The sequence below is a fragment of the Crotalus tigris genome, unplaced genomic scaffold (genome assembly GCF_016545835.1).
Source record: "Crotalus tigris isolate CLP2741 ecotype Arizona unplaced genomic scaffold, ASM1654583v1 scf7180000018606.670481, whole genome shotgun sequence".
NCBI lineage: Eukaryota > Metazoa > Chordata > Lepidosauria > Squamata > Viperidae > Crotalus > Crotalus tigris.
This window is the reverse complement of record NW_024097102.1, coordinates 191,192-218,714: the sequence shown is the minus strand read 5'-3', so window position 1 is coordinate 218,714 and position 27,523 is coordinate 191,192. Positions and strand designations below refer to the sequence as shown.

Below are 27,523 nucleotides of genomic sequence, written 5' to 3'. Positions count from 1 at the left end.
AGTCTGCTTCAAAGCACAGCTCCTGAAGCTACTTGCAGACCTTTGCTATATCGGAAGATCTTGTGGGATCATGCTAGGACTCTTTCTAATCCAAGAGACTCATATAAACTAAAAGAATGCTGGTTCCTTCTGTTGGTTGAAAGAGCTACAGTCCAAGGAAAAACCCTTCAGATATCCTTCCCTCTGCTTGTCATCAATTGGCCATCTTTTCACCTTCAGTAGCTCAGTCTTGGAGTTGTCATCTAGAGAACTGTCTGCTTAATAGGGAAATGAATCCAGTATGTTTTACAAGCATGAAAGACAAAACAGGCACTGAGATTCACAACAGTTTAGGGAAAGGTTACAATGAGATGTAGAACATATTATTTGCAAACTGAAGGATCCTGTTCCCAATTCTAGGATCAACTTTGCACAACATACTAAAGAAGATGTATCTAGTATCTAGAACATACTAGATAGCTGCCTTGCTAGATAGGCAGAACTGGTTCTCATAGGACATTATACCACCGGCAATTAGTCTGCAGCCTGTGGGACATACTTAACCTATGGAGACTTTCCTTTAAGATACTGTGTGCACACAAGCCACTATTCCAAATTATTTATTTCCAATAACCAAATTCTTATGCTCCTATATGGACTACCACATAGTTGGACAAATTAATACAAGTTTGATTTACCTAAGAAAGATACTCACAGTCTCCCGTTTTTTAGTCTGGTGCCTTAAACACTACACAAAGATGGTTCTCTGGTTTATTTCTGGCTTATGTGAAAGAAGTCCCAATTTAGGCTATTTGGTTGTTCTTCATATTTCAGTTCTATCCCTAAGCTCTTCAGGACTTCACTTCAAGAGTAGGAAGCATATATATCTTCTACATATGTTCTGTAAAATATATGAACTTGAACACTAAGGAAGACAGGCAGGTAGGCAGCTATGACTGACAGTCTCTTTTTATTGGTTGACTGCCATATGGCAACCCAAGATCCATGTTTGTTTATTTATTAAATTTATTTGCCACCCATCTTGCCACAGGCTCATGTAACAGGAAAGGCAGGAAGCAGATTTCTTTTCCACTACTCTGTACTTTCCTCAGTACAAAATTTTACTTGCCTGATTATTTTTGGTGACCAGGAAAATAGTTAAAATACAGGGCTACAATTTCACATGCTGAAGCAGGGAAGGTTTATTTTTAGTGATGGCTGATATAACTGTTCTCAAAGGTGAGCAAACTGGAGCCTGCACTGTGGAATCAAACTCTAGCTGGGGGCTGTAAATAGATTGCTATAATACCATCAAGAATTACATTTTTGCCTCTCCCCCTTTGGAGAGGCGAATTAGGTAGGGTGTTTAAGGATAAAAATTGTTGACTTAACAATTCCAAAGATTCAGTATGAAAAAGGAAAGCAATAGCAATTATAATATTCAGCCCCCTTCATTTGTGGGGCTGTAAATAGGTCAGTGGTGGGAGGAGCACATTGGTTTGATGGCCTGCATCTCTCAGGTACTGCATTTTTAACACATTTGTTGTAAAGATGTGAAAAATATGAAGCATCCCCATTCTCCTTGGTGACATTTAAGGATAAAATATGAATGTTTGAAGAGAATTTTGACATATGTTCAGCTGAATTCGCTTAGAAATCTTTCTGCAATTGGGAATCCTAATAATGAAAGTTCCTGATTGTAAGGAATTTTCTAAGTACATTCAGGTGAACAAACTTGAAATCTTATTTCAGGCATTTATGCCACTAAATGAGCAAAGGTTGAAGAGAAAGTGGCAGAGATGGGCGACACAGACACATATATAAGAGTATTTGCACGGTAAACATTACATACACTATTCCACAAGATATATCCATAACTAAATAATGCAATAGTTTGTATAAAAAGTAATTCATTTTGCTTGCTCTACTACCAAACTAGAATGCCTCTTCAGAGTTATTTTTCCTTTTCAATTTTTCTTAGTTGGATAGAAATGTTTATGAAAGGATTCTGTTAATGAAACAATATTTTAGCTACTTTTATTTTGTCTTTTCCTGGGGCAGGCTGTCAGAAAGGAATTTGACTTACTTGGTGGACCCTTTACAGATCAACCATACCCAGAGACAATGTAAGTTACAATTCAACATGTCTTATTTAGGAGATAATAAATTATCTCTCAGTCTGAAAACTGCATCACTAAAGCACTGTGCTTTGGATTTATATATGTATATTTTTAAAGGCAGGCAAGAAATATAATATTTATGATAGTCTAGAATTTTGAAAGTTCCTCCTTCTAGGAGATTCAGACAAAGTTAAACAGATCCCAGAGAAATGTTGTGCATCTTAGTGCCCTTTAAATAAAAGCAGAAAGCCAAATAAAACAAAATGAAAATTATACCCTATGTCTATCTGCTCAAATTGCTGTGATACAGAAGAGTAAGGCACGTATGAATCCTATAAGAAAACTGCAGTTCCAATCTATACTATCATTATGCCAAAAACACTATAAAACAACCTGAGCGCATAAGAGCACAAACACTGAAATTTGCCTTCTCTTTAGCCTTCAAAGAACGCTTAGGAATGGGGATAGTTTAAGCAAAACAGACAGATGAACACAGCCCAGATGCATATTTGGGAAGTAGGAAACTGAAGCAAAAGAGAGTTCACTCAGCTCTGATATGCTTTACACCAGTCTTCTCTTTCTATGTATTATATTTCATCCCACGAAAGACTGTGCAAAGGATCAGTGAAGCTGCATGCTTTTGTATTACACAGTTTAAAAAAGCAAGTCACGTATCTTGAGAAAAGAGAGCCGTGGGACCAAATCAGAATAAGATTGGTTCCCCTGCATCTATTACCTGGTAAAGATCCCTCTCAAGTCTCCCTGCCCATGAGTGCTATTTGTCCCCCAGAGTGCTGTCTGCAGTAAGCAGAATTTTTAAGGGTTAAAAGGAGCTGAAGGTCAGACCCAATTCACTCTTGTTGAGAATGAGTTGGAAAAACTGAGCTTTTAAGAAGGATATGGTTAAAATAGTACTGGTTCAGTGCAGGGCAGCAAAGATGACTGGAAAAATAATAAAAAAAAAATCCTAAAGTATGAAAAAAGTATATAAAAAAAGACAATCACCATTTGATGGTGGAGAACCAAACAACAGTTTGTGCCAACTGAAAACAGTGATTACTGTCAGCAAAATAAATCATATTTTTGTCAGAGGCAACACACTTAATGAAACAGTAATTTATAGCTAGTAGTTTTCATCCGAAGTCTTTGATCTTGTACTAAAAAAGGTAAAGGAGTGCCTGTGGATTTTACTCTTCATTTCTGACTCAAGGGTTCATCCCCGTTTCAAGGGCCGTTGAGCCAGAGCTGTCTGAAGACATTTCCATGGTCATGTGGCCAGCGTGACATCATGCTATTACTTTCCCACCATAATTGTACCTATTTATCTACTTGCATTTCCTTGCTTTCAAACTGCTAGGTTGGCAAGAACTGGGGCGAGGACAGGAGCTCACCCTGTTGCATGGCACTTGGGTCTTGAACCTTTGCAGTCAAAAAGCCAATGTCTTAAATGCTGAGTTACTGCTTTACCCCTTATAGACCATATTTTAATTCATCAATTAATTATATCTGACCCTTTATCAAATATATGCTTATCTCAGAACTACTTGGTTCTTGGCATTTTTGTGAGTTTCATTGTTAATTTACTTTAAGATGAAAGAAGAAAAGTGGCTGGACATTTCAACACAAGATGGCATTGTAGAGGACATGTCACAAATGGAAGAAAAATAATTGTGGCAGGCTTCACAGATTCAGGAATCAGTCATTTTAAAGGAAACTTATTCCTCTAAATAAATGATTGAAAATGAGTTCTATCTTATGTGTATATTTGACTTTGTCAAATGATTTAATTTGGACAAGTTTGAATACCTTTCATTCACAGGCACAAATGTTTTTAATGTTTTGAATGCATTCAGACTAATTTAACTTGATTTGGATTATCGAAATGGTTTGGATGTATCAACTGAACTGAATTAGTCTGAATCATTGGTTAAATGTGGTTCTGAATGGGCATTTAAGTTAACTGCCATCTTGCTTATTTTGATCATCTTGCTTATTTTGATGCCACTGATAGGTCTAGTACTTATGTATCGGGACAGGCAGCCATGTAAATAGTATAAAAAACAAACCAATTGGCTCGCAAATCCCAATAGCCAGAAGGGGAGAAGAATAGGAAAAAGAAAGAAAGAAAATGTGGGGTCAAGATTTTATCTTGATGTAGGATTTGGATCATAAAGAAAGTTTGGCAAAGAAAAAGGGGTTTCACCAGAGCACTGTCACCATGGATTCAACGGACTACAAACCCTCCTCTCTATGGCTGCATTCACACAAACTACTATGCTAGGCTAATGGGATTGGTCTGTTTGTGAATCACTGTGTTGTGAGAATATACTGCACTGTGTACTGATGTCAGGTTCTAAAACCAAGAAGGACATGATGAGGTTCTTCTAAGCAGTTTTCTTCATTGTTCCTCACTTACAGGCAGAAATCATGCCAAATTAAAGCAGACTGCTTAAACCATTAAAAATACTCCTAGGATGGGCTGTTTTGTCTCTCTTCTTCCCACACAAACTTTGCGGTCTTTTGATTCTCTAGAATGCACTCCCTGCCTCCTGGGAGTCTAGACTACATTCCACAACTGTTATCTAAACAGGTTGTGTGAATCAAGATAGTCTTGACTCATAACTGACATCAGTATGGTTTATTTCGTGAACATAGCTTCATGTATTGAGAATATCCCTAACTTAAAGAGAAGGAATACAACTCCCTTCTCTAGGTTCATCTCCAAAAGAACCACAAAAGGCTATAATTTAAGGAACAGAGCACCTAAATGTCTCTTACTCTTTTTTCCCAGTTCCTATGGTGCTGGAGAAGACTCCTGTGAGTTCCTTGGACTGCAAGGCATTCAAACTGGTCAGTCCTAGAAGAGATCAACCCCTACTGCTCTTTAGAAAGACTGCTCTTTCTGAAGTTGAAACTCAAATACTTTGGCCACCTAATGAGAGGAAGGACTCACTGGAAAAGGGCCTAATGCTGGGAAAGATTGAGGGCAATAGAAGAAAGGGACGACAGAGAATGAGGTGGCTGGATGGAGTCACTGAAGCAGTAGGCGTGAACTTAAATGGACTCCAGAAGATGGTAGAGGACAGAAAGGGGTCCATGGGGTCAAGATGGGTCAGACACGACTTGGCAACTAACAACAACAAAATTCCAGAGCTTCACATCACCAAGCACTTGTTTTCTAGTCTTACCAGTAATATTTTGAACACAGATGGATGAAATATTAACTACTTGCACCCATTCTTTCTTTTTCTTTTAAAAAAAAGTGAACTGAGTAACAGAAACATGGGAAAGGAGCAATTAACTCATTTGGTTGGATTCTGACTTCAAACTTTCTTGTTTCGCCTTCATCTCTGCCCATGAAGGAAAATGTATATGCATGTTCTTAACCAAGGAAGAGCAGATACATGGCCACAATTTTGAAAGAGAAATGGGAAAGGAGATTATGCTTTTTGACTTCTTTCATGTTTTTTTTTCTTCATTCCAAAGATTAAGAAATGGAATAGAGTGACTCAGGCAAATCTTACTTTTAATCAAGTAGATTTAAAATCCGAGGATATAGTAGAGTTTTGTACACAATTTCAAGTGCTAATAGAAGATGATAAAATTTAAAGCAGGAGTAAGAAATAAGCTGCAGAGATCAAAAAGAGAAAAGCAAGTCTGGAATGCAGCAGAGGGAAAATTCCAAACAAGATAAGGTTGTGATGACTTTTAGGCAACCAAAGATAAAGGACTTATTCCAGTTTTAAGCATGCTACATGAAAGTCTCTCCCTCCTTTTCCTTCTCTCCTTGTAACCTTGGTTAATAATTATTATCCATCATTAGACTAGGATGATTGCCCTTTCTCTGAAAATGAGGATCTAATAGGCAAGAGGATGCCATTTATATTAGGAGTAATTTAAATGGGAGACTTGGATTTGGTTGCTAAGAATTGGTTGCTAACATTTGATGAATTTCTGAGTGCCAATAAAAAAAAAAAAGATGTATTAAAGTCTTCAATGGAAAACTACATTTCCCAATCGGTTATGGAACTAAATAGCGATTCATATGTTTCCAAACCTACCTCTAACCCATGAAATGTACAGACTGTACAAAAATTCACTGAAAAAGAGATGAGGAAAATCTGATTTTGTAGAGATAGGGTATCATACTTCAGATTGGTGATAGTTTTTAAATGAGGGCAGATGGCAGAATAAACAAGTAATGAAAGGGAAAACTTCCTTTCACAGCTTCTTTGTTTTGCAAGTATACTCCAATGAGCTTAAAGAAATCTCCCAGCTTCCTAGCAGGCATCTATCTAAAAGGATAATGCTAACTTTCAGGCACTTTATTTTTTCCTCAAGTTTTTGAAACTTTAGAACTTTCTAAGGAGGCTTTACATTCTGCCAATATGTGTAATTTAACAACAGCTGTATCCAACCCTTGCTAATTTCTGGGAGGAGAGCCAAGCCACGGAGGATGCTACAAGCTCTAGAGCTTCTAAACATACAGTAACTATCCACTATCTGTAAAAACGGAGAACTCTTTCAACTTCAAGGTCAGAATAGGAAGGACACAGGGAAATATATATATATATATATATATATATATATATATATATATATATATATATATATATATATATATATATTTATATTAGATGCAATTAAAGAAAAGATACAGGTTTCCAATGAGTTTTTGGAAGCTGAGGAAGATTTATCTCAGTTGTTTGACACTTCTCCCCAAGGAATGACAATTGATCTTAAAGCAAGCTTGAAACAGATAAATCTATCTTGCAGTCAGCCACTGCTGCAATGGAGTCTCTTAACATCTTCCCTCTAGTTGTTCCTCCATGGAAATGTTGCTAAAACCAATCTCTGAGTCCACAACATTTCCCATAAATAAATAATAAAGAAGTGTTCTAGTCCAAACCATACAAAAAATATAAATTTAAAAAAATGTTCAGCTGGTCAAGGTAGTGCAGATGTCGCATAATTAGTTGGAGAATAAGATTTATTTAAGAGAATAAGATGATTTATTACAGTTGGCTTCCTAGGATCAGCCTGAACAACCTAAAAAAACATTTTCATCAGTTGTCCCCAGCATAGACCCTAACCCTGGCTCCACTCCATAAGGGGTATTCTACCCACAACTTGCCATTCATTATCACAAGTTATTTCTACCCACAGGAACCTTGAATTGGGGCAGTTTTCTTTTATCAGCCCTCAACTTGACCCTAATTTTTCTCAAGCCCAGCAATTAGAAAATGAGAGGGAGGGACTGAGTTTAGCTGCCGGTGGTCCAAGTATAGACTCTCCAGTACCAGATTGGAGTTTGTTAAACTCTATTTTTTATAATAAAGAAGAGCAACAGTCACTATTTAAACAGAGGAAAGATGAATTTTATAATAGCTGTCTATATTGGAAGCATTGGTAATGTGGATCCAATTTGAAAAATACTGTCTAAACTGTCTAAATTAAACAAGGAGAGAAGCAACCTAGAACTAAGAAGAAATTTCCTGACAGAACAATTAATCAGTGGAACAATTTGCGTCCAGAAGTTGTGAATGGTCCACCACTGGAAGTTTTTAAAAAGAGATTGTACAATCAATCATTAGTCTAAAATGGTATAGGGTTTTCTGCCTGAGCAGGAGATTAGACTAGAACAGTGGTTCTCAACCTTCTTAATGCCGTGACCCCCAACCAGTCGTAAGTCGAGGACTAAACTGGTCATACGTTGAGGACTACCCTACCAGTCGTAAGTTGAGAACTTTCCCTGCCCGGGAGCACTGCGCATGCATGGTGCCGCCCCCTGCACCGGCCGAGGCGTAGCTGGCAAGTGGCAGAGACAGAGCAGGCCGATCACTGGCTGGGCCACCAGCTGGCACCCGCCGGAAAAGGGGAAAAAAATGGCAGACAGCCTTGCTTGGCGACCCCTGTGAAATGGTCGATTGATCCCAAATGGGGTCGCGACCCATAGGTTGAGAACCGCTGGAGTAGAAGATCTCCGAGGTCCCTTCCAACTCGGCTATTCTATTCTATTCTATTCTATTCTATTCTATTCTATTCTATTCTATTCTATTCTATTCTATTCTATTCTATTCTATTCTATCCTTCATCTTCTACTTAACCATCCCATCTAGAACACTTTATATCAGACAGACCTATACAAACTGAATTTAAAAAGTAGCTGGCTAGAAAGATTCTACTGAAAGTTATTTGGTGAATTTGAGACAATAGCTTTACAAAAAGCCTGGCTTAGTACAATTCTCCAGTTTTCAATAATGGTATATCTCTACCCCAAAGTTAAAGAATAAAGAGTGAGTTTATGGGTTTATGCATTCTTACTAAGGAAGAACTGCAATGGCAAGGTGAGAAATTATATATTGGGGATAATCTATCTCATACTAGCAGTCCCTGACATGACTATTAGTTTAACAATGGTTCAAAGTTATAACAGAAAAAATTACTTATGACCTGTACTTGCACTTATGATTGTTGCTCCATTCCCATAGTTATGAGACTGCAATTCAGGCACTTAGAAATTGGCTTGCATTTACAACCAGTTGCTGCATCTTGTGATCACGATTTGTGACTCTTTCCAGCAAAAAAGGCAAAAAAAAAAAAAATGTCTACTGGGAAAGCTCGATTTACTTAATGACTGTTTTGATTCTCTTGGAACAACCACCATAAAAAGTGTCATAAAATCAGATCCAACTCAATTTACGATCATAATGATTACAACAGAAATTCCAGTTTGATTATCATAAAACATGAACATGAAATTCAAAGATTTTGAACTTGCACTGGTAAAAGTTTATATTTTACTAAATACATCATTTTATTATAATTCTGATTATTAGGTATGTTTAGAAATAATTACTTTGCATACCCAAATTATAATTATTTTACTTAGAAAGTTTAATGCTAAACTAGACCAATCTCTATTATGTTCCCACCATTTTTTTTCATTGCTGGCACTTGATAATTTTACAGATGTTCCAGCAAATCATTTGGGCAGCTGTCTTATATCATTGTTTATAATTAGTCTATATGATCTACTTGTACAATCTGAATATTATTATGATTCGTTGCATGGTGAGTCAGATGTTTAGACTGGATTTGACATTTTTATGTAGCTCTCAAGTCTTTCCCAAGGACTTGGAATAGACAGATGTTTGTTGTATCTGGTTTTAAAGATATACTAGTTTCAATAGTAGTACTGTACAATTATTCCATTCCTTCAGATACTCTTCCAATGACCTTTTCTTTTCTTCAATTGTCTGGTGTACTTGCAAAATTCCACAATGACCTGTGTTCTTTGGTAAGAAGTCTGTCAACATTTGTTCATCAATGAAAGGCAAGATTCATTATAATTATTTCTCTAGTCTTCCTATCCACAGCTTTTTTTTGTCCTTGAGCCTAGTCTACTACTCTAGTTGTGTATCTAATGACTGGAATTGCTCGAGTATTAATTGCCTTGATGGCGTAGCCTCCACTGAATTTGGACTTTTAGATCTTCTTTACTCTCAGAATACATTCGCTTTTAACTTCTTTCTTGACTTCAGTGGGCTTGATGTCAGCTTGAAAAATGCCTAGGGATTTGTAGAGATCTTTTTCATCCAAACTCTTAATATTATTATTTCCTTAGGGCATTTTGTTTCCTTCAGTTTTCACTATTTTTCCCCTGTTAATAAGGGTGGCACATTTGTCCAGTCCAAATTCCATTGCAATATCTTGGCTGCATTTATGGATGGTGTTGACCAGCAATTCTATTTCTCAAATAACTTCAGAACACCCATATAAAGGAAGTAGGATTGCCTGGCAGATGTTTTTGATGTTTGATAGTCATGGCCTGACTTGTTCAGTATTGTTGACAAAAGAATTAGTGAAATAATAAACAGTAGTGGTGATAATGAGTCTCCCTGAAAGATTCCTTTCTTGATATTAACCTCTCCTAATCTATCACCATTCATCAGGAACACCATCTTCCATTGTGCAATTGATCTTTGCACAAAACTGTTGATGTTTCTACTGACTCCTGTTATTTCTAGGTACTTGATCATCAAATCATATATCTATTATCATCATCATCATCATCATCATCATCATCATCATCATCATTGATATGGTTGGTCCCACAAGCATCCAGATGCCAAATCTTGCCAAGCTCCTCTTTGGGATACAGCAATTCAGCAGATGGGAATTAAGGGTATGCATTCATTTAATCCATAAGGAGAGTGGAAAAAAATAAAGGGATTCATTTTTATTGAGTATAGATCTATTACAAGTAGTCACGTATTTACAGTTAAGGTCTAATCTTCAAATTCTCTTATGTTTGTAGGATTATTTTACGAGGGATCCTTGGTACACTCTGAGCTTGGTAGTTTTCTTGCAGACATTTCATTGCCCCCAAATTAGACAACATCATCATTGCACTGATGATGTTACCTAGTTTTGGTAATGAAACATCTGCAAGAAAATAAACTTAGAGAGCACCAAGGACCCCTCGTAAAATAATCCTACAAACATAAGAGAATTTGAATCCTGATTTCAACCCTGAGTTACAGATATTCTCCTTTAAGGGTTATTTTATTTTGTGCAGAATAGGGAGGAGAATCTTGCAACCCTATGCTTCAATGAAATTATGCAAGGGATCAAGTCCAGCTTCCTGCTCAATGCTGGATGCCAATACACCACGCATTACAGAAAACTGTCCTATTCTTTCCATTAATTTGAAGGGTGATGAGGGAATGGAAGAGTAACTAAATCCTCCCACAAAATATCCTTTTAAAGGTCAAAGGATAGGCCACTGGGCTTGTCCAAATTCAAATTTATTGTAAGCAGTGGGGATAAGAACACCATTCCCCCCAATAATCCTTCTTTGTTTGTTTGTTTCATTGCTTAGGTCCAGCTGTAAACTCTCAATGCTTCCATTCCTAATCGCCTTCATTGTTATTCTGGGATTCTTTTGAAGTTGTTTATCCTAAGAGAAGGCAAAAGCTAGCTCACTCTTTCTGTGATGTGCTAAGAAGCTGAAATGAGGCTCTGGTATCCCTCAAGCTTCACTCAAAAAACTATTCCCAATGGGCAGAAATGAAATGACTATAGCTCAGAAAGGTATGCTTGAACAGAGATGGAAAATGGCAAGAGAAAGTTGACAACCCAACTGTTTTAAGTCTAGATGGCTTTTCTTTGGAATAGAAGTCAGATTTGTGGCAGGATATTTTAGAAGACCTTATGATGCCTTATGACTTCACCAAATCTTTCTTTTCATCTGGAAGAAAACTTGAAAGCATTTTCCCCTATTTAAGTGAAGGAAGAAAATTGCAGAATACATTTTCAACAAAGCATTAGTGCTGAAATGTTATGGTATTAATATAAGATTTTGAGACATTCATTCATAATGCATTCACTGAGTACATGTGAGAATTCTGACATAATGTAGCTAACCCTGTCCATCATTATTTTTCCTTCTCATCACTTAATATTCTTCAAGGACGTGAACCAATGGGCAGGACTTTTTGTCCTCTCAGTTTTTTTCTCAATGCACATAGAAATGCATTGTTCTTCTTCTTCATAACATGTACTAAAGATACAATTTGAGAAGGGGGAACTTTGCAGCATTTATCAAGGCTGATCCAGTGTCTACCTATGGTGTATGTGCATGAAACTATGTTTCAGGAAGATGGGCCACATACTGAGATTCAGTGAAGCAGTCACCTTGAAGGATGGACTGAGACAGATGCCAAACTGTCCATCACACAAAACAGCCCCCAATATGCATAGGCTCTCCTATTAGCACTACTATGAGAAGATCCTGGGAATGATGTGAGCTGCCCATTGGGTCTTCAATCCAAGTATTAACCAAATAGAACCTGCTTAATTCTCTCTTTTCCCACACACACAGATCTGCAAAGTTGCTAAACTATCTACCTATTTTCTTAACTTATAATAAATTACTACCGCAATAGAATGAACCAACTAGTTGAGAACTGGAAGTGACCGTTACTCTCACACATAAAAGTTCCAGGCTTAATCCATCAAATCCACAATAAAAAGACTATAGCTGACACATAGGGGCATGTGTACCTGCTTACTTCACTGTCCTATGCTCCTATATATAATATTACACTGGTACAAAAGATATGATCTTATCTGTTCAAACCATAATTTTATTTCAGTTTTAAATATGCACTGTCTCCTTTGCCTCAAATTAAGAATCACAGAATCCAAATGAAGACATGACAAGCTTGATAAATCAATATTTAAATTGTGGCAGATGTGAATTATAATTCTACTCTATCCCTCCCTGCAAATTTCTTAAAGGAGCACATGCACCCATATCAAACCATATTACATAGTTTATTGAGCTTACCCTGAGCATGGGTCCGTTCTGGAATACATGTGGTTCATCACAAACTACACAATATTCATTTAGTACAGGTATCCTCTGCTCAGCAAACTCAATTGTCTGAGAACAACAGAAAAGAGAATAATACAATCTGCTTAAAATAATTAATAAGCAGCTCAGCCTCCTCCAAGTTTGTAAAACTCATCAGGCATTCTCACCTACCTGCACAAGAAAGCCATGGTCTCTTATAGGAACAGATTTTGCACCATAATTTGGCTGTTTAAAAACAAAGAAAAAGTAACATCAGGCTGTAAGTTTGAATATGTATAAGCCTTGATATAATATTACTTATAATATACCCATGCAAACTAAATAGTATTCCGTTCCCAGAGGGCATTCAGAACTATTTGCTATTTTGCTGGAATTTAGTTGGATCTTTCTAAGTAGTTCTGTGCCCAGTGCATTCATTTATCAATGCACTAGGGGGAAAAGTTGAAAATAATTCATTTGCTAGGGGCAAAAAAAGTGAAAACAATCTGTCGTTTTCAAAATGCTACTTCAATATTCATAAATTATAAAACCTCAAGAGAAACTTAAGACCAATACTGGTTAGGCTGGCATTTCTGTTGCCTGGTTTCATATTGATATATATAGCATATATATTTGTTTTCTGAGGTTTTCGCGGGTGTTTGTATGTAGGTCTTTGGTTGTTCGGGTTTTCTCCCACGTAAAATTGGAAGTGTCTTGGCGACGTTTCGACGAAGTCCCATTCGTCCTCTTCAGGCTGGTGCTTTCAGCTTCGTGCCTCGAGCAGCTGCTCGAAGCACGAAGCTGAAAACACCAGCCTGAAGATGACGAATGGGACTTCGTCGAAACGTCACCAAGACACTTCCAATTTTACGTGGGAGAAAACCCGAACAACCAAAGACCTACATACACACACACACACACACACACACATATATAGTCCTATACTAACACCTGCTGTTGATATATATAAAATGGTGTGTGTGTGTGTGTGTGTGTGTGTATAGTCCTATACTAATACCTACTAGTACGTGCTGTGAACTGCTGGATGTATAGCACATGCTTTGAATACATAAGATCCCATTCCATTACCATCACTGTTAATTATTGAGAGTTTGGAGTTTGTTTCTCCAATCCAGACCATATTTGGTGACAAGAATTAGTGTTCTAATATGTAATAAGTTCCTTCCTTCCTTCCTTCCTTCCTTCCTTCCTTCCTTCCTTCCTTCCTTCCTTCCTTCCTTCCTCCTTCCTCTTTTTATACTGGAAGAACACAACCTGAAATGTCATGGTCTATGGCTCCAAAAAAAAAAAAAAAAATTCCTTTATTTCTAATTTTAACATGATGGAAGGGGTATAAAGTTAAATATGTGAAAAGTAATCCTATTAACTGCATGTAATTCAATTAACTTAGGAAGTTAAAGCACAATTTGATTTTGTTTAAGGTTTGCTTACTTTGGGGCGTGTATCCTTAACAAAGTGTCACCTTGGCCTAAAGAAGCTTATTTCTTCAGCAGAGGTGAGCCCAGATCCAAAAAGCCTGAAACCAAAGTCAGCCCTAGTGTGCAAGGAAGTTCAAAATCTTGCACAAGTTATATTCATTTATCTGTCTGGAACAGATTTCCAAGGACTCCTCAATGAGACTTTATCAAATGAGCTCAATTAGACTAGGAAACTTATGAAGCTTGTTTCTCTGCTCCCAAAGCACAGAAGCACCCTTAGCTTTGATCTGTGGATTAATTCTGAAAATCAAAGTTCTGGAGTTTGCATAGCTCTGTGTGAGCTGTGAGCAGTAGAGGTCTCATACAAAAAAGAAGCAGGAGGTGGAAGAGAAAGAAGACTATATATTTTTGTGTGTCTTCCTTAACTGTTTGTCCTTGAAAGTGGAGGTTTTGCTGAAAAACATTATGTCATGTAAGAAAAATAATCACTTGGATTTATAAATATAAATAAATACATACTATATAAATCTTTTAAAAAATACTATCAATATGCATCATTGCTCCCTACAATAACTCGGTTAGGTAGTGTCGACAGATATGTAGCCAGAACTGAGAAACAAGAGGGAAATATCAACATGTTCAGAGAAAACCAAATGCAGAAATGATGAAATATCAGGACGTGTATCTCAATAACCTGAACATGGTCTATAAAATCACTTGGGAGTGGGGTGGGGAACCACAAAATAGTTTATGAAAAACATTATGAAATAAGAACATTTCTGTTAAGAAGTGGAACATTTTGTTTAAGGTTCTTGTGGTATTCTCTTATTTCAGCTCTTCAAACTAATGAACTATCTCAAGCTTGCCCTTACATTACTATTCTGGCTTTATGGAATAATAATACATATATATTCTTGGGCCACAGCTGGTTAGAAAATGCAAAGATTTTAGTAGGGATGCAAAGACAACTATTCACTGTACATCAGCATCTTAGTAGTAATTCTAGTAGGGATCACCCAGCAATAGTGTACCTCTACAGAGATCCTTCCATCATAATTGAATTGCACACTACTGAAGTTCCCTCCAAGGCTAAGTCACTTTCTCTCCTCTGGAACAGCATTTCTCAACCTTAGCAACTTTAAGAGGTCTTGATTTCAGCTCCCAGAATCCTGGGAGTTGAAGTCCAGATGTCTTAAAGTTGCCATGGTTGAGAAACATTGCTCCAGAAGCACTGGGACTATGAATCCCAGTCAATATGACCAAGGTTATGCTGTCTGGGAGTGCTGGAAACCGCAGGCCATCTTTTTCTCAATTGTTACAGGTAGGGATTATATTTCTCTATGTATGTTAATGTCACCGACGTTTATATATGTTTCCATTCACATATTATATCCTGTACACACTAACTGCCACAAAGACGTAATAGTTCATAGCATGAGAAATTGAAATTGGATTGTTTAGTGTAAGACATGATACAGGTTATTCAGTAATCATTTCTGACCATTCTATTCTTAGTACTAAGAATTTCCCATTATACCTTGTGGCATTATGTAGTATATCTGTGAGAGCTACTTCCTAGAGTACATTGTGTACAAAACAATGTAATGTCTGAAGGAAGATTGGTTATAATAACTCCATTAAATATTGCTCTAATGAGAAAATGCCAAAAATCTTGTGGATGCATGCATTAGTGTATGACACTCATAACTTACAGACATTAGGTACAGACATATGCACCCACCCACAGCATACGAACACAACTTGCTGAAAAAAATCCATCCATTCAGAATTGATACACAGTAAAGCAGTAAATGTCTGACTTGTATAGTAGCATATCCTTTCATTTTTCCTCCTCTAAACCCTTTAATATTTGCTTCTTAGCCAATATTTGCTATGAATTATAGTTTAATTCAGCAAGGTTTAGCAGTATAGATCAAGAACTGGTAATTCAGATCAAGTTACCTGCCAATCCTGAAAATAATCAAATAATTTCAAATGAAATTAATATAAAATGTGCACAAAACTCATAAACCAGCCTCTCCCATAAAATCTCAGGTCATTCATTGACAAAGGTAACTGGGCCATCATACTGAATTGTACAGCGATGCTTAAGGCTTCAAATGTTTATCAAGTCTGGATATGTAGAAGGATTTTTTTTTCCTAAAGTTTCAACTTTTTTTTTAATGTGGTTCCAAATTTATAAACGAAGGTACTCTGGCTTCCTAAGATGCCTGTGCATTTAACCATTCTAAAAGTATGTGGGAAGGAAAAAAGCTCACAGAAGAAAACAGTTTACGCACAGAGGATGGCGATGGCGAAGATGTGGATGGTGTTAAGATACCAATAAGCCCTGAGGTAAGAGAGAGTCTCCTGCCCTCTGTTATTGTGGGTTCTTTGAAAAGTTCCATTTTAGATGATTTGGGGGCACTGGAATAACTCTTGCTGAGTAACTTGTGGTTCTTCAACCCATCCAATTCATCCATCCTAAGATTACTGGAATAAGACCTGCTTAAAAGTTTGTGGGGCTTCAAAGTACTGTTGTGCTCACATCGCATATCCCCAGAGCATGGTCTATTCAGCAGTTTGTGGGACTTTAACGTGATGCCTTCATCCTGCTTAATGGTTGCAGAGCAAGAGTGGTTCAACAGTTTGTGTGACTTAATGGTCATTGCATGTTCAGCCCTAGGATCGCTGGACAGCGAGCGACCAAAGGTTCTGTGAGATTTTGCCACACATGATTCCTCAGCTTTAACTGTGCTAGAACAAGTCCTCCTCAATAACTTGTGGGTTTTTGAGATACCATCTTGTTCAGGTTTCAATTTTGATTTGTTTTTTCCACAGCCTGGTGGAGGATAACTCGGCGACCTTAAAGACAATCAGAGAGAAGAATTAATTAGAGTACATGTAGGCCCTAGATTACTATGAGGTACATCCACATGAACATGTTTTTCTTCAGCTTCAAATTGTAGATCTTCCATATAACCAGTAAATGTTTTGTTGTTTTTCAATATATTTGTGGTATAACACATACAGCAATACACACACATACAACCACCCATCCTTTATTTTTGACAAATGTGTGGAACTTTCTGTTATCAGATTTGGCAAGAATACAAATGCAGGAACATCAGAAGCTGTAATTCATTCAGTTACTTGCACTGAGTGGAAAATATTTTCCCAAATTTAAGATAGGAATCTTTCTTGCATTATTTGAAGAGATTGAGGTTGCAGCTTGCTGCATGTAAAGTAGATGGAAGGTCCTCTGATTGGCTTATGATTGGTTGTGATGACAATGAGATCAATTAAAATCATTCTATGAACAGCAAATAAGTTGGCAGTCCCAAAAATATAATAGGTACCAGATTGAAGAAAGCCAAGCAGCAGACTAACTATATAACTTGCAATTGTTTAAATATTTGTGTGTGTGTGTCTGTGTGTGTGTGCATGTGTGTGTGTGCATACACATGTGTATAAGTCTTCAAGTCAGTGTTAACTTTCAATGGCTGCCTGGAGTATTCCCTGCAGTTTTCCTGGCAAGATTTTTGGAAGTGGTTTGCCATTACCTTATTCCTTGAGCTGACAAGAGAGTGACTGGCCCAAAGTCACTCAGTTGACTTCAAACCAAAGGTATGATTAGAACTCATGGTCTTCCAGTTTCTAGTTTAGTGCCTTAACCACTACACCAAATTGGCTCTCAAATATTTGATAGTGAGTACTTGCCAAGTCTCCAACTACAATTTATTACTTAAACTAATTTATTAAATAATAAAAAATTACATAGAGCACCCACGACTTCTGAAGACAAGCTGTTCTGCTGATTAATTGTTCTCATTGTTAGGAAATTTGTCCTTAGTTCTAATTCTGACCTTGATGACTTTCCATCCATTGTTTCTTGTCTTGCCTTCTGGTGCTTTGGAAAATAGATTGAACTATTTTCCAAATTATAATTTTAATTCTAAATTTGTTAGAGATGAGAATTTGAAAAATCCAGCCTGTGATGGATCTGTAATGGAATTCTGAATCTAAGAATAGATGGTTTTGAAATCTGGCACAACCAGAAGAGATTAACATTATTTTTTATATCTTATAAGTGGGAAACAATCTTCTCCAAGTCAAGAAAGAATTAGAAAGAGGATCAAGGTCATAAAGGAAGTCCTGCCTTATCTTGCTCACTGACTAATGAGAACTAAAATATAAATTCAATAATCTAATCTTTCTCTTGTCATTGACCTGACTAATAAGACTATGAAAATCTATTTTTATGGGTTATATACTGCAGTTGGGAGATTGACACATACTTGCTGTCAGGGATTGACACCACTGAATATATCTCTCAAATGGTGATTGGCTGCAGTAGTTGCTTTTCTAGCCAGCAGAGAAAAAGCTGATGATAGTGTGATTTTTTTTTTGCCAATAATTTGGTAACACAAAGACTCATGGGAAATCAAAGTCCTAGAGAAAGTATATAGGGCTCTATAATCTCAAAGTAGTACGCCTTTTTAAACTGCATTAGTATGTTTGTGTGTTGTAGAACCACTGATAGATTAATTTGATCATTTTAGTGACTCTGTTGTGGGAAGAAGAGTCACTGAGGATTCCAAATAACATTACCATTGTCTTATCAATTTATGAGTGGAAAAATGCTTATAAATTAGCATATGGATAATATAGTAGTTCTAAAAACACGTTTTTAACATTTACTTTGTAGCAGGCAGCATCTCAGAAAAGAAAATTTCTCAACTCTGTAAAATAGAAGTGATGCAACTTCTAAAAAGAACATTTTCTTTCTGCAGTAATGTTTATCTTTTTTATAAAAAAATCTTTTTTTAAAAAAAAGACGAATGGGTTGCCTGATTAATTGAAAATAGCATTTCAGTTGGATGGTATTCAGTTCATTAAACAATTAAATTACACAGTTGCCTTTTTTAAAAATCATAATTTGTTAAATAGAACAAACAAAAGAGTAAAGACAAGGTGCTTCACCAATTATGCAAATAATCTGTTAGGAACACAGCTTAATAGTTATTTCATGGTTCTGTGAATTTTCTCCATCAAGACACTAAGCAGATCAGCAATCTTCCTAGCAGTGAGATCTTACAAGATGTAACTGAAAAATTACAAGTTTATTTTTTGAAGTGTCTACTATATTTACTGTGCTACTAATAGATCTCTGCAAGGCAGTGGTGAAAGCCAGGGAAGGAAATTGCATTATGTGGATCTGCAGAACTTATTCTATGAAAAATAAACTGACAAAACCTATGTTTCTCCTTAGTTGATGTGTCACATCTCTAGATAGTGTGAACTATTCAGGGACATATAGACATAAATGAATACGTATTTAAAATAAAGGGAACCACTGAGATATTTTGGACACACAAAGTTGCATACCTTTTGAGATCTGTGAATATAATGAATACTAAAGGCTATTTTAATTGGCCTAGAATTTCTAATAGCATAGGGAATTCCTGTACATGTATCTGTAAAATCAAAGAGCTAGAATCCAAATGAAATCAGTTACGAAAACTGCATGCAAATCCATTTCTTCAGTTGGCAGGTTTATGGGTAGGAGATGGCTGATAGATATAAAAAAAAAACCTGCAACCTCCTCAGAGTGAAACAGGAATGGACAAATAATTATTCTCTATGTGGCATCAGTTCAGCCTTTGGATATGAATGATCTGCCACTAGGACAGTGGTTCTCAACCTTTTCAATGCCGTGACCCCCAACCGATCGTAAGTCGAGGACAACTCAACCGGTCGTAAGTCAAGGATTACTCAACTGGTGCAGCACTGTTTGCAGAATGGGACTTCTGGCGGGCTCAGCAGGGCAGAGACAGCCTGGACAATTCCTATTGGCTTTTGAAAGCCAATAGAATTAGACTCTATTCAAGGGAGTCTATTCTATTGGCTTTCAAAAGCCAATAGAATAAAAGGGAATAGCACAGCTAAGGAAAAGGGGGAAAAAATGGCGGACTGCGTTGTTTGGCGACCCCCGTGAAATGGCCGTTCGACCCCAAATGGGGTCCCGACCCACAGGGTGAGAACCACTGCACTAGGAAGTGGCAAAATACCAAGAAGAATGAGATTTCAGCCTGGGATCCCCTCCAAATTATGCCGATCTATCAATAGATGAGAGGACCATTCCAATTTGGGATGCATAGGTGAGATTACATCAGGCATATTTTTCTAATATTGCTAATATTTATTTTCTTTGGAAACAAAGGCCAAAGAAATATTCACCAAATGAGAGAAGACTAAATGGAGGTGCTTCTCACTTTCCATCCACCCCAAATATACTAGTCTTTTTCGTTCTGGAGGCACTTTCCAGATTGATCATATGGACATAAACTGTCACATTCTCATATAGCATTTTCAGGATACATCAAGGAATGAACCTCTATTTTGTAAAGAGAGTGGCATTGCTTTATCATATATAAAGAAGAGACCTTTTGGCAATCATCAAAACTGTTCAGAAATGAACACAACTACCAATCACTCCCTTTATGAGTTTTTTTTTTCCTCAAGAAATTCAATAGACTAATTGGACTATATTCTTTTTCTTCACCAGGGATGCCTTGGGAGCAAAAAAAAAAAAAAAAAAAAAGAAAGAAAAGAAAAGAAAAAGAAAAGAAAAGAAAAAAAGAAAGCAAAATTAATTACTAGCAAGACCCATGGCAAAAGTTTTTTTAAATCCCACGTTTGTTGAAACAAAATAAAATTAGTCATCAAGCCGGTGCTGAAAGTATGTGACAAGATTTGACCAAAAACCTATAGCAAAACTCTCTCTCTTTTTTAACAAAACAATAAGGCATGTATTTTATCACTTCCTCCTACCTGCGCAATGTAGAAAAGATGTGCAGGGGAGATTTCACTTTCTTTTCTGAGAATTTTTTGTTGTGCATACTGTTCGATTTTTCTTTGCCATTTTTCCATTGCTGTGTAACAAATGTTTGCATAATTCTGCAAAATATGAAACAAACAACTACTCTGGGAAGTCTGGCAATACAGAACAATCAATCTATCAATATAGTGCATGCATATCTTACCCAGAATGGAAATTTAAGTTTAAACTGACAACGAAAGTCCCGGAAATCTATGTTCTGTTTCAAACTGGATTTGGTTGATTAAACTGAAATGCTTTCACTCTTATACTTTCCTAGTAACCATTATCTTTAGCTTTTATAATAGAAGCAAGTATAAAAGTCTAGTATATCAGAATCTCTTTTAACACATGTACTATATGCTCAAAGCTATCTGCAACTCTTTCAGCAGTTGAAAAAAAAATACAGAAAAGAAGATGCAACATGCATTGTAGTCCATTTAATCACCCTTAATTTATCCTCCATGCTGTTAAATACAATCTATGGGTAGCATTCTTACAAATGATAAGGAATGGATTTTTCACTTTCTAATCTATTCTGCAGAATATCTGTATATCGATATTCCCTAGAGATTTCCATTCAAATCCTCCCAGTTACAATATCTGAAACTTCCATTCCCAAAAAACAACAGGGTTCCTGTTTTAGGTATATAAATAAGGCAGGATTCATCAGATTTTCTTTTCTGTCAAAAACATAAAATTCATAAAATCATCACAAAGTGGCCTAAAAGTCTTGGCTTCTTGAATTTTTCAAGAGACCATCTCTAAAAAAATACAACTGTGCAATTCAGGAATTGCTGATTTAGCTTTTGGGTTTGTTCATGTCCAATACATTTATATAAGATTGACCTTAAATATCCATTCATAAATTCTGAGAAAATAAAAAAGCAAAATTATTTCGTTACAGTCATGCAAGGCATTGTAATATTCAAATATAATTATTTATCTAAGTGAGGAAACGCAAAAAATGTTAATTTTTTTACATAAATTATAAAATGAAATGGTAAATGTTGATGCATTTTTGGGGTCATCAGAAACATTGCTAGAGTTGTTAATAATTCAAAATGCATTCACTATAAAATACTGTAGCCAAAAACAATACCTCACAATGAGAAACAAATATTTATGCCTAATACATTTATGTCTCTCTTTGGGAAAACTTACTTCTTTAGCTGATGCCCCAGTCCAAATCTTTCCTTAGTAGAGATCTGAAATACATCAATGGTGGGCACTGTAGAATAAAAGATATTAATGAAAAAACAGGGGCAAACATATTGTTTAAAAGTCATTATTAATTGTATTGTATGGTACAGTTGGGCAATCCATGGCTCTAAGACACATGAGGTGCTTCAATCCTCATTCAAAGATACCCAGAGCACTCCACAATTATTTTGGGAGAAAAATTATATATTTTCAGTGGCACTCTTTACTCTTTTGGGGGGAGAAAGAGAGAGAAGAGGAAGTATAAATTAAGTCTCCACAAGGCAAAACATTCTTTTTCCACTCTAAACTCCTGGTGAGCCATCTCCAAACTCTGAAAACCTTTCAACCTGCCCTTCTGATGATATTGCTATATCATTAGAGACATTCCCTCATTGGTCCCAGAAGCTGTTAAAAAAAACCAACAAAAAAAAAACCTAAAGCCTCTAAACTTATCCCGCTGTTATTATATGAGCAGAATGAAGTACTCGTTACAATTAAGGTAAATCATGTATTAGAAAAAAGACTTAGAGCTGTCGTAACAATGGATAAAAAAAGATCTGTAGCATCCATGCTAGCAACGTTTTCCAGTGATAAACACAATACATCTAGACAGCTATGAATAACCTCTGGAATTGATTTGGAATAGAGTTGCTTAAATGGATTCCATTCAGACAGGTGCTGAATTTCATACCGATTTCAATTACATGAGAAACTACAATTCCCACAATCTTAGTGTTCACCAAACAATACCTCCTCTTCTTACCACTGCTTCTGTAAGTAGGATAAGCTTATGAACAAGTGATGAGAATAATTTGCAACGATGTGTCCAATTCAAATGTGCTAATGAAACCAAGCAAATTGTTGTAGTTTGAAACTGTGGTCATAACTGGAATTCAGATGAATAGGAAATTTGTGGTCCACAACATCCTCAAATCTGACTACATTATTGTGGAGGAGAATCACTGGTCCTATCACAAAACTGAATTCCTTAATTATGTCATTAACTCAGGTTCAGACTCCTATCTTGGTAGGGCAAGCTTATATGTACAAAGGACAAGAAAGATTGCCCCATAGAAATGTCCTGACACATTTATCCTACATGGACCAGAAGCCAATCTGGTCCATGGTTCTCCTGTCAGAAATTATTCTACACATAATGCTCTCTTCACAACTGGAGTACAACTGCCAGTACTTCTGTCGTTAAGTGACACAATCATGAAGTAAGCTGTGCCCAATTTTACATTCTTTTTTTGCATAATCATTAAGCAAATCCAACTTTTCCTCTTGTTTTTGCTTGTCAAAAGCCACAGGAAAAACTGTAAATGGCAATCAAGTGATCCCAGGATACTGCAACCTTCATAAATACAAATCTTGACCAAAGGAACACTGCAATGGTTGTAATTTTGAATGATTATTAAACAAATGGTCATAAGTTGAGCACTACCTGTAGTTGACAATTCTCACCAATTATGGAAGTCTTGCTCACCAGAGGCAGAAATGATGATGTAGAAGAACGTGCTACCTCTATCTGATTTTAATGGTTGTTAACACTATTAAGCACAGAAGCTTTTCAGTAATGTTTTAACCTGAATTTTATATGGGACTGTCCAACCTGCTCATGTGTCAATTCACCTTACTGGCTTTGTCTTCTCTCACTGGTATCTGATCCTCTTTTCACTAAACAGTTTTGTTTTGCTGATTACACCATTTTCTTCATACTTGGACAAAACCCTTATTTATTCTGCGTCTTGTTTGATACAGAATAAAGCAGACTTCTGCTTGTATTTCTCCAAAGCCTTTTTCAAGACAATTCCTTTTTTATCAACATGGAACTGGGGACAGGGAATTTGTTTTTTGGACTGGCAAGTTGTGGAGAAGGAAATAAATGATTAGGCCTTTTTGTGTTTTTCTTGCCATTCTCTGAACATTTCTGCAAGATAGAAACTATTTCATGTTTTCAGGGAATCACAGGTGGGGTATTTATTCTCTTGGAGATAAAAGTGATATAATATCAACCGAGAAAAAGAAAGCAGCTTGGTAGGTGAATCAGCCTATTCAGTGATGGCAAGTTAGGAATGATTTGTACAAAGGAGGGCAAATGCATGTGTCCTAGGACAATGTTGCAGGAACCAATCTGGGTCAGTCATCGGGACCAGAGGTTTAATCTTCTAAGCTTTTGGGTTCATGCTGGAGCCCATCCACAGGGAACTTTTCTTCTCATCAGAATACGTCACTCAGAAGACTAAACCACTAGGCCCGGTGACCAACTCAGATTGGATAATCTATACATCTTACAATTTTGTATTTCAACCCTGTTACTGGATACAATCCAAAATCCACAGTTATGGAGTAAATGAAAACATCAGCAAGTTATATAAATTATGCAGATTCTAAACATTGGAACAAGTTTCATGTTTTTTCGCTGAGTAAGGAGTTAAACAAAACAGGAAGGTGGTGCACAAAAATGGTGACGGCCATTTTTAGTATTTGGCAGGTTTTCACTTTTTGTGCCTATTGGATATATCTGACATTGGACCTTGTAGAATTTTATTCAAGCCTTACTTGGCAATAAATGAGTTTGATTTGCAGGGACATTGCCCGAAAAGTTAATGTAGCTGTTGGAGAAATGAATGCAAAGAGAGCAGAGAATACAGAAAGAGAGATATCAATGCATAAAGGCGATGCATAATTTATAAAACAGGCCATCTGAAGCAGAAACATTTTGCTATCCATTTATGAGTATTTCATTCCCCATTTATGGTGTGTGCCTGTAAGAAAAAAAGAGTCCCTGGTTTGTTTTTAAGGAAAAAAAAAAGAGTCTTCCTTTGGTGGTGATGAAGTATTAATACTGCTAGGGAAAATTAGAAAATTGGGCTGAAAAGAGACTTAGGAAAGTATACAGTTTTAGAAAAGTATAAAGTTTCTAAAAGGAAAAAGGTTAAATGAGCTGGTGTTATGGAAGACCTCTCACTGAATACTTTTAAGGTTAGTATTGTATTTTTCTACATGTTTTTCAAATTTCTATATTTGTGCAGTAATGTTATATAATGATGGCATATATGTGTTATATAACTACATGCATGACCATGGTGATAACCATGAGCTCTTATCCCTTGAAAAAAGTCACCAAATTATGAAAACAAGAGACAGGTTAGATTTATCAAAAGAACACAGCTGATTTCTTTAATACAAAGGGGTTTTGTCTGGAAATCATAGCTAGATACTTTTAGAGAAGCTCAGCATTGAAGCAGCACTTGATGTAAACCAGTGCTTCTCAATGTTTGTGTGACGGTGACCCCCATCACACAAACGTGCCGCCATGTGCGGCGCCCCATGCGCGGCGGCGCCCCATGCGCAGTGCGCATGCGTGGCGACGCCCTCCCCGAGGGGGAAAAATGGTGGATCGCCTTGTTTGGCGACCCCCGAGAAATGGTTGATCGACCCCAAATGGGGTCACGACCCATAGGTTGAGAACCGCTGATGTAAACAAAAACAACCTTCAGGGTTACATTTCAAAACTACTTGTATTAGTATAATTAGCTACTGTAAATTATAACAGCTGGTTTAGAAAATTTTAAAGCATGAAAATTACTAAAAGCAGAAGGAATCATTTCATCAAGTGACAGAACCAATTATGATACTGAAATTTGGTTTATTACAATTAAAATAATAGCCTATCAAAATGTAAAACTGAGTGAAGAACAGTCCCCTATAAAAGGCTTATAATGACTTTTATCTCAGCAAATATTTAAAGTGTTACTTAATTGGACCCAGTTTACTGAATCTCTAATGCCATAAGTTGCTATTAATAGAGAACTATAATGTTCTCTATTCTTTTTTCTCCCTTGCAGTATTAATATTTATAAATATATTTGTATACAAGCATTATTTGCATTCTTAATTGCTTGGCTACAATCCAAATCACCACAACAGCAACTGGAATAATCATATAAGAAGAAAATACTAGATGATAATATGCAGCCTTTTTGAAGTTTTGTTGTTATTGTTAAGGAGCAGTATCAAAGAACACAATAATTTTTGCTGGAATATCTAGTGATTACCCCTAATTTCTGCCTCAAGTAATCATACTGTACTAATTGCGCAAATTACTTGCAGCCTCAGATGATCTAATGTTATACATTAACTTGCAATAATTTAATATATACCATCATAAGTGAATTATTTAGTAAAAATGAAAATGATTAGTCAAATCTATATCACCAATTTCCAAACTGACTCATGGCAATACACTAATAGACGTCCTTGGAAAAAGCTTGACTTCTAATTACTGTATCCATGTAGTTTTCTTGACCGGATCCATTTGCTGTTGCTGTCTTTAGGGACAGTTTCTTCTTGTTTTAGTTTTCAAATCTAGTCCACTGCTCTAGAATTTTCATCCAAGCACTGCTCTAGAATTTTCATCCAGGGTCAATCTTTATTAACTTCCAAAGTCAGTGAAGGTCTATAAAGTTCTTACTTAGATGGACTACCAGAGAATATCAGGCAGTTGATTAGACTGAGAAATTGAATATGTCTTGGAAATAGGCAGCTATGTTTTTACCGGGAAAAGTATATGTGTATGCCATGAAATCCCCAGAACTTAGTTACTTAGTTTATTTACTTACTTTGATTTATAGGCCACTACAATCCAAAAGAACTCTGAATGGTTTACATATCCCTCTTACAATAAGAAGGCTAAAAATCAGAGTAAACAAACAAAGCAATTTACATTTGAAACTGGAATTGTACTTATGGACCAAGTAGTCTTGTATGCTAATGTTCCCATATAGCAGTTTGCCCAGCTCCCAATTTCAAAATCTCTAGTCTCTAAAATAGTATGTGTGCTGGCAGATATATCTAATGGTGGTAGCAGCAGGGCTCAGACAAGCTGGGAAACCTAAATCTCTTGGGTATAACCTACTGCCAAAGATATTCTAAGACCTGACACCATATGGCATAAAGCCACCCTGTCCATTTTTGCAAAATCTCTTGCAAAGCTCTGTGCTGGTTTCCTGGAAAGACTCCATCTAAACTGGATGGCCCATGCCCTGCTGCTAACTCAGGCTGCTTCTCATGTTGCCCAAACTCTGAACAACATCTTCTCTCAGGAACACCTGACACCATCACCCATCCAGTCCATGGCTTCAAGCATTTTCCACACTTCATGTGGCCTAGATCTCAATCAATCTTCTCCTCTTTTCTCTCTTCTCTTCTTCTGCCGTCCAATATGCCAAGCCCTCAAAAATCCCTCTCATATTTTCTTCATTTCCAATTGCATCCAATCTGATCCAGTAACTTTTACTGCACTTTCAATATTTCCCTTTCAATAATTTTCACTCTTCTGTTTTTGTCTATAGCTTTCTCTTCCAATGCTCCTTATGATTGAGCTCAAAAAATATTTTACTTTTAGGCACCCACTATTTTTCAGCATCATTGTATTACTGATTTGTAGGAAATATTGGATATTAAGCTAATGTTATGTATAATGGTAAGTACAGCTTGCATTCACATAAGCATCCTGATTATTAGTTTGTTTTTCATC

The 27,523-nt window shown here is 36.5% G+C and overlaps 1 protein-coding gene across 3 annotated transcripts in view; it reads right to left on the bottom strand.

Annotated features, from left to right (window-relative positions):
- Positions 1-27,523, bottom strand: part of PARP8 (poly(ADP-ribose) polymerase family member 8) — a 178,226-nt gene that overhangs the window by 30,618 nt on the left and 120,085 nt on the right. For 2 of the 3 annotated variants that reach the window (XM_039355122.1, XM_039355124.1), the window contains 5 exons: positions 21,943-22,009; positions 20,733-20,858; positions 16,178-16,763; positions 12,652-12,705; positions 12,454-12,549 (listed from right to left, as the gene is read on the bottom strand). In XM_039355122.1, the coding sequence (XP_039211056.1) occupies positions 12,454-12,549; positions 12,652-12,705; positions 16,178-16,763; positions 20,733-20,858; positions 21,943-22,009 (929 nt within the window). The remainder of the gene's footprint in view (positions 1-12,453; positions 12,550-12,651; positions 12,706-16,177; positions 16,764-20,732; positions 20,859-21,942; positions 22,010-27,523) is intronic. The other variant, XM_039355123.1, reaches the window with a different exon arrangement.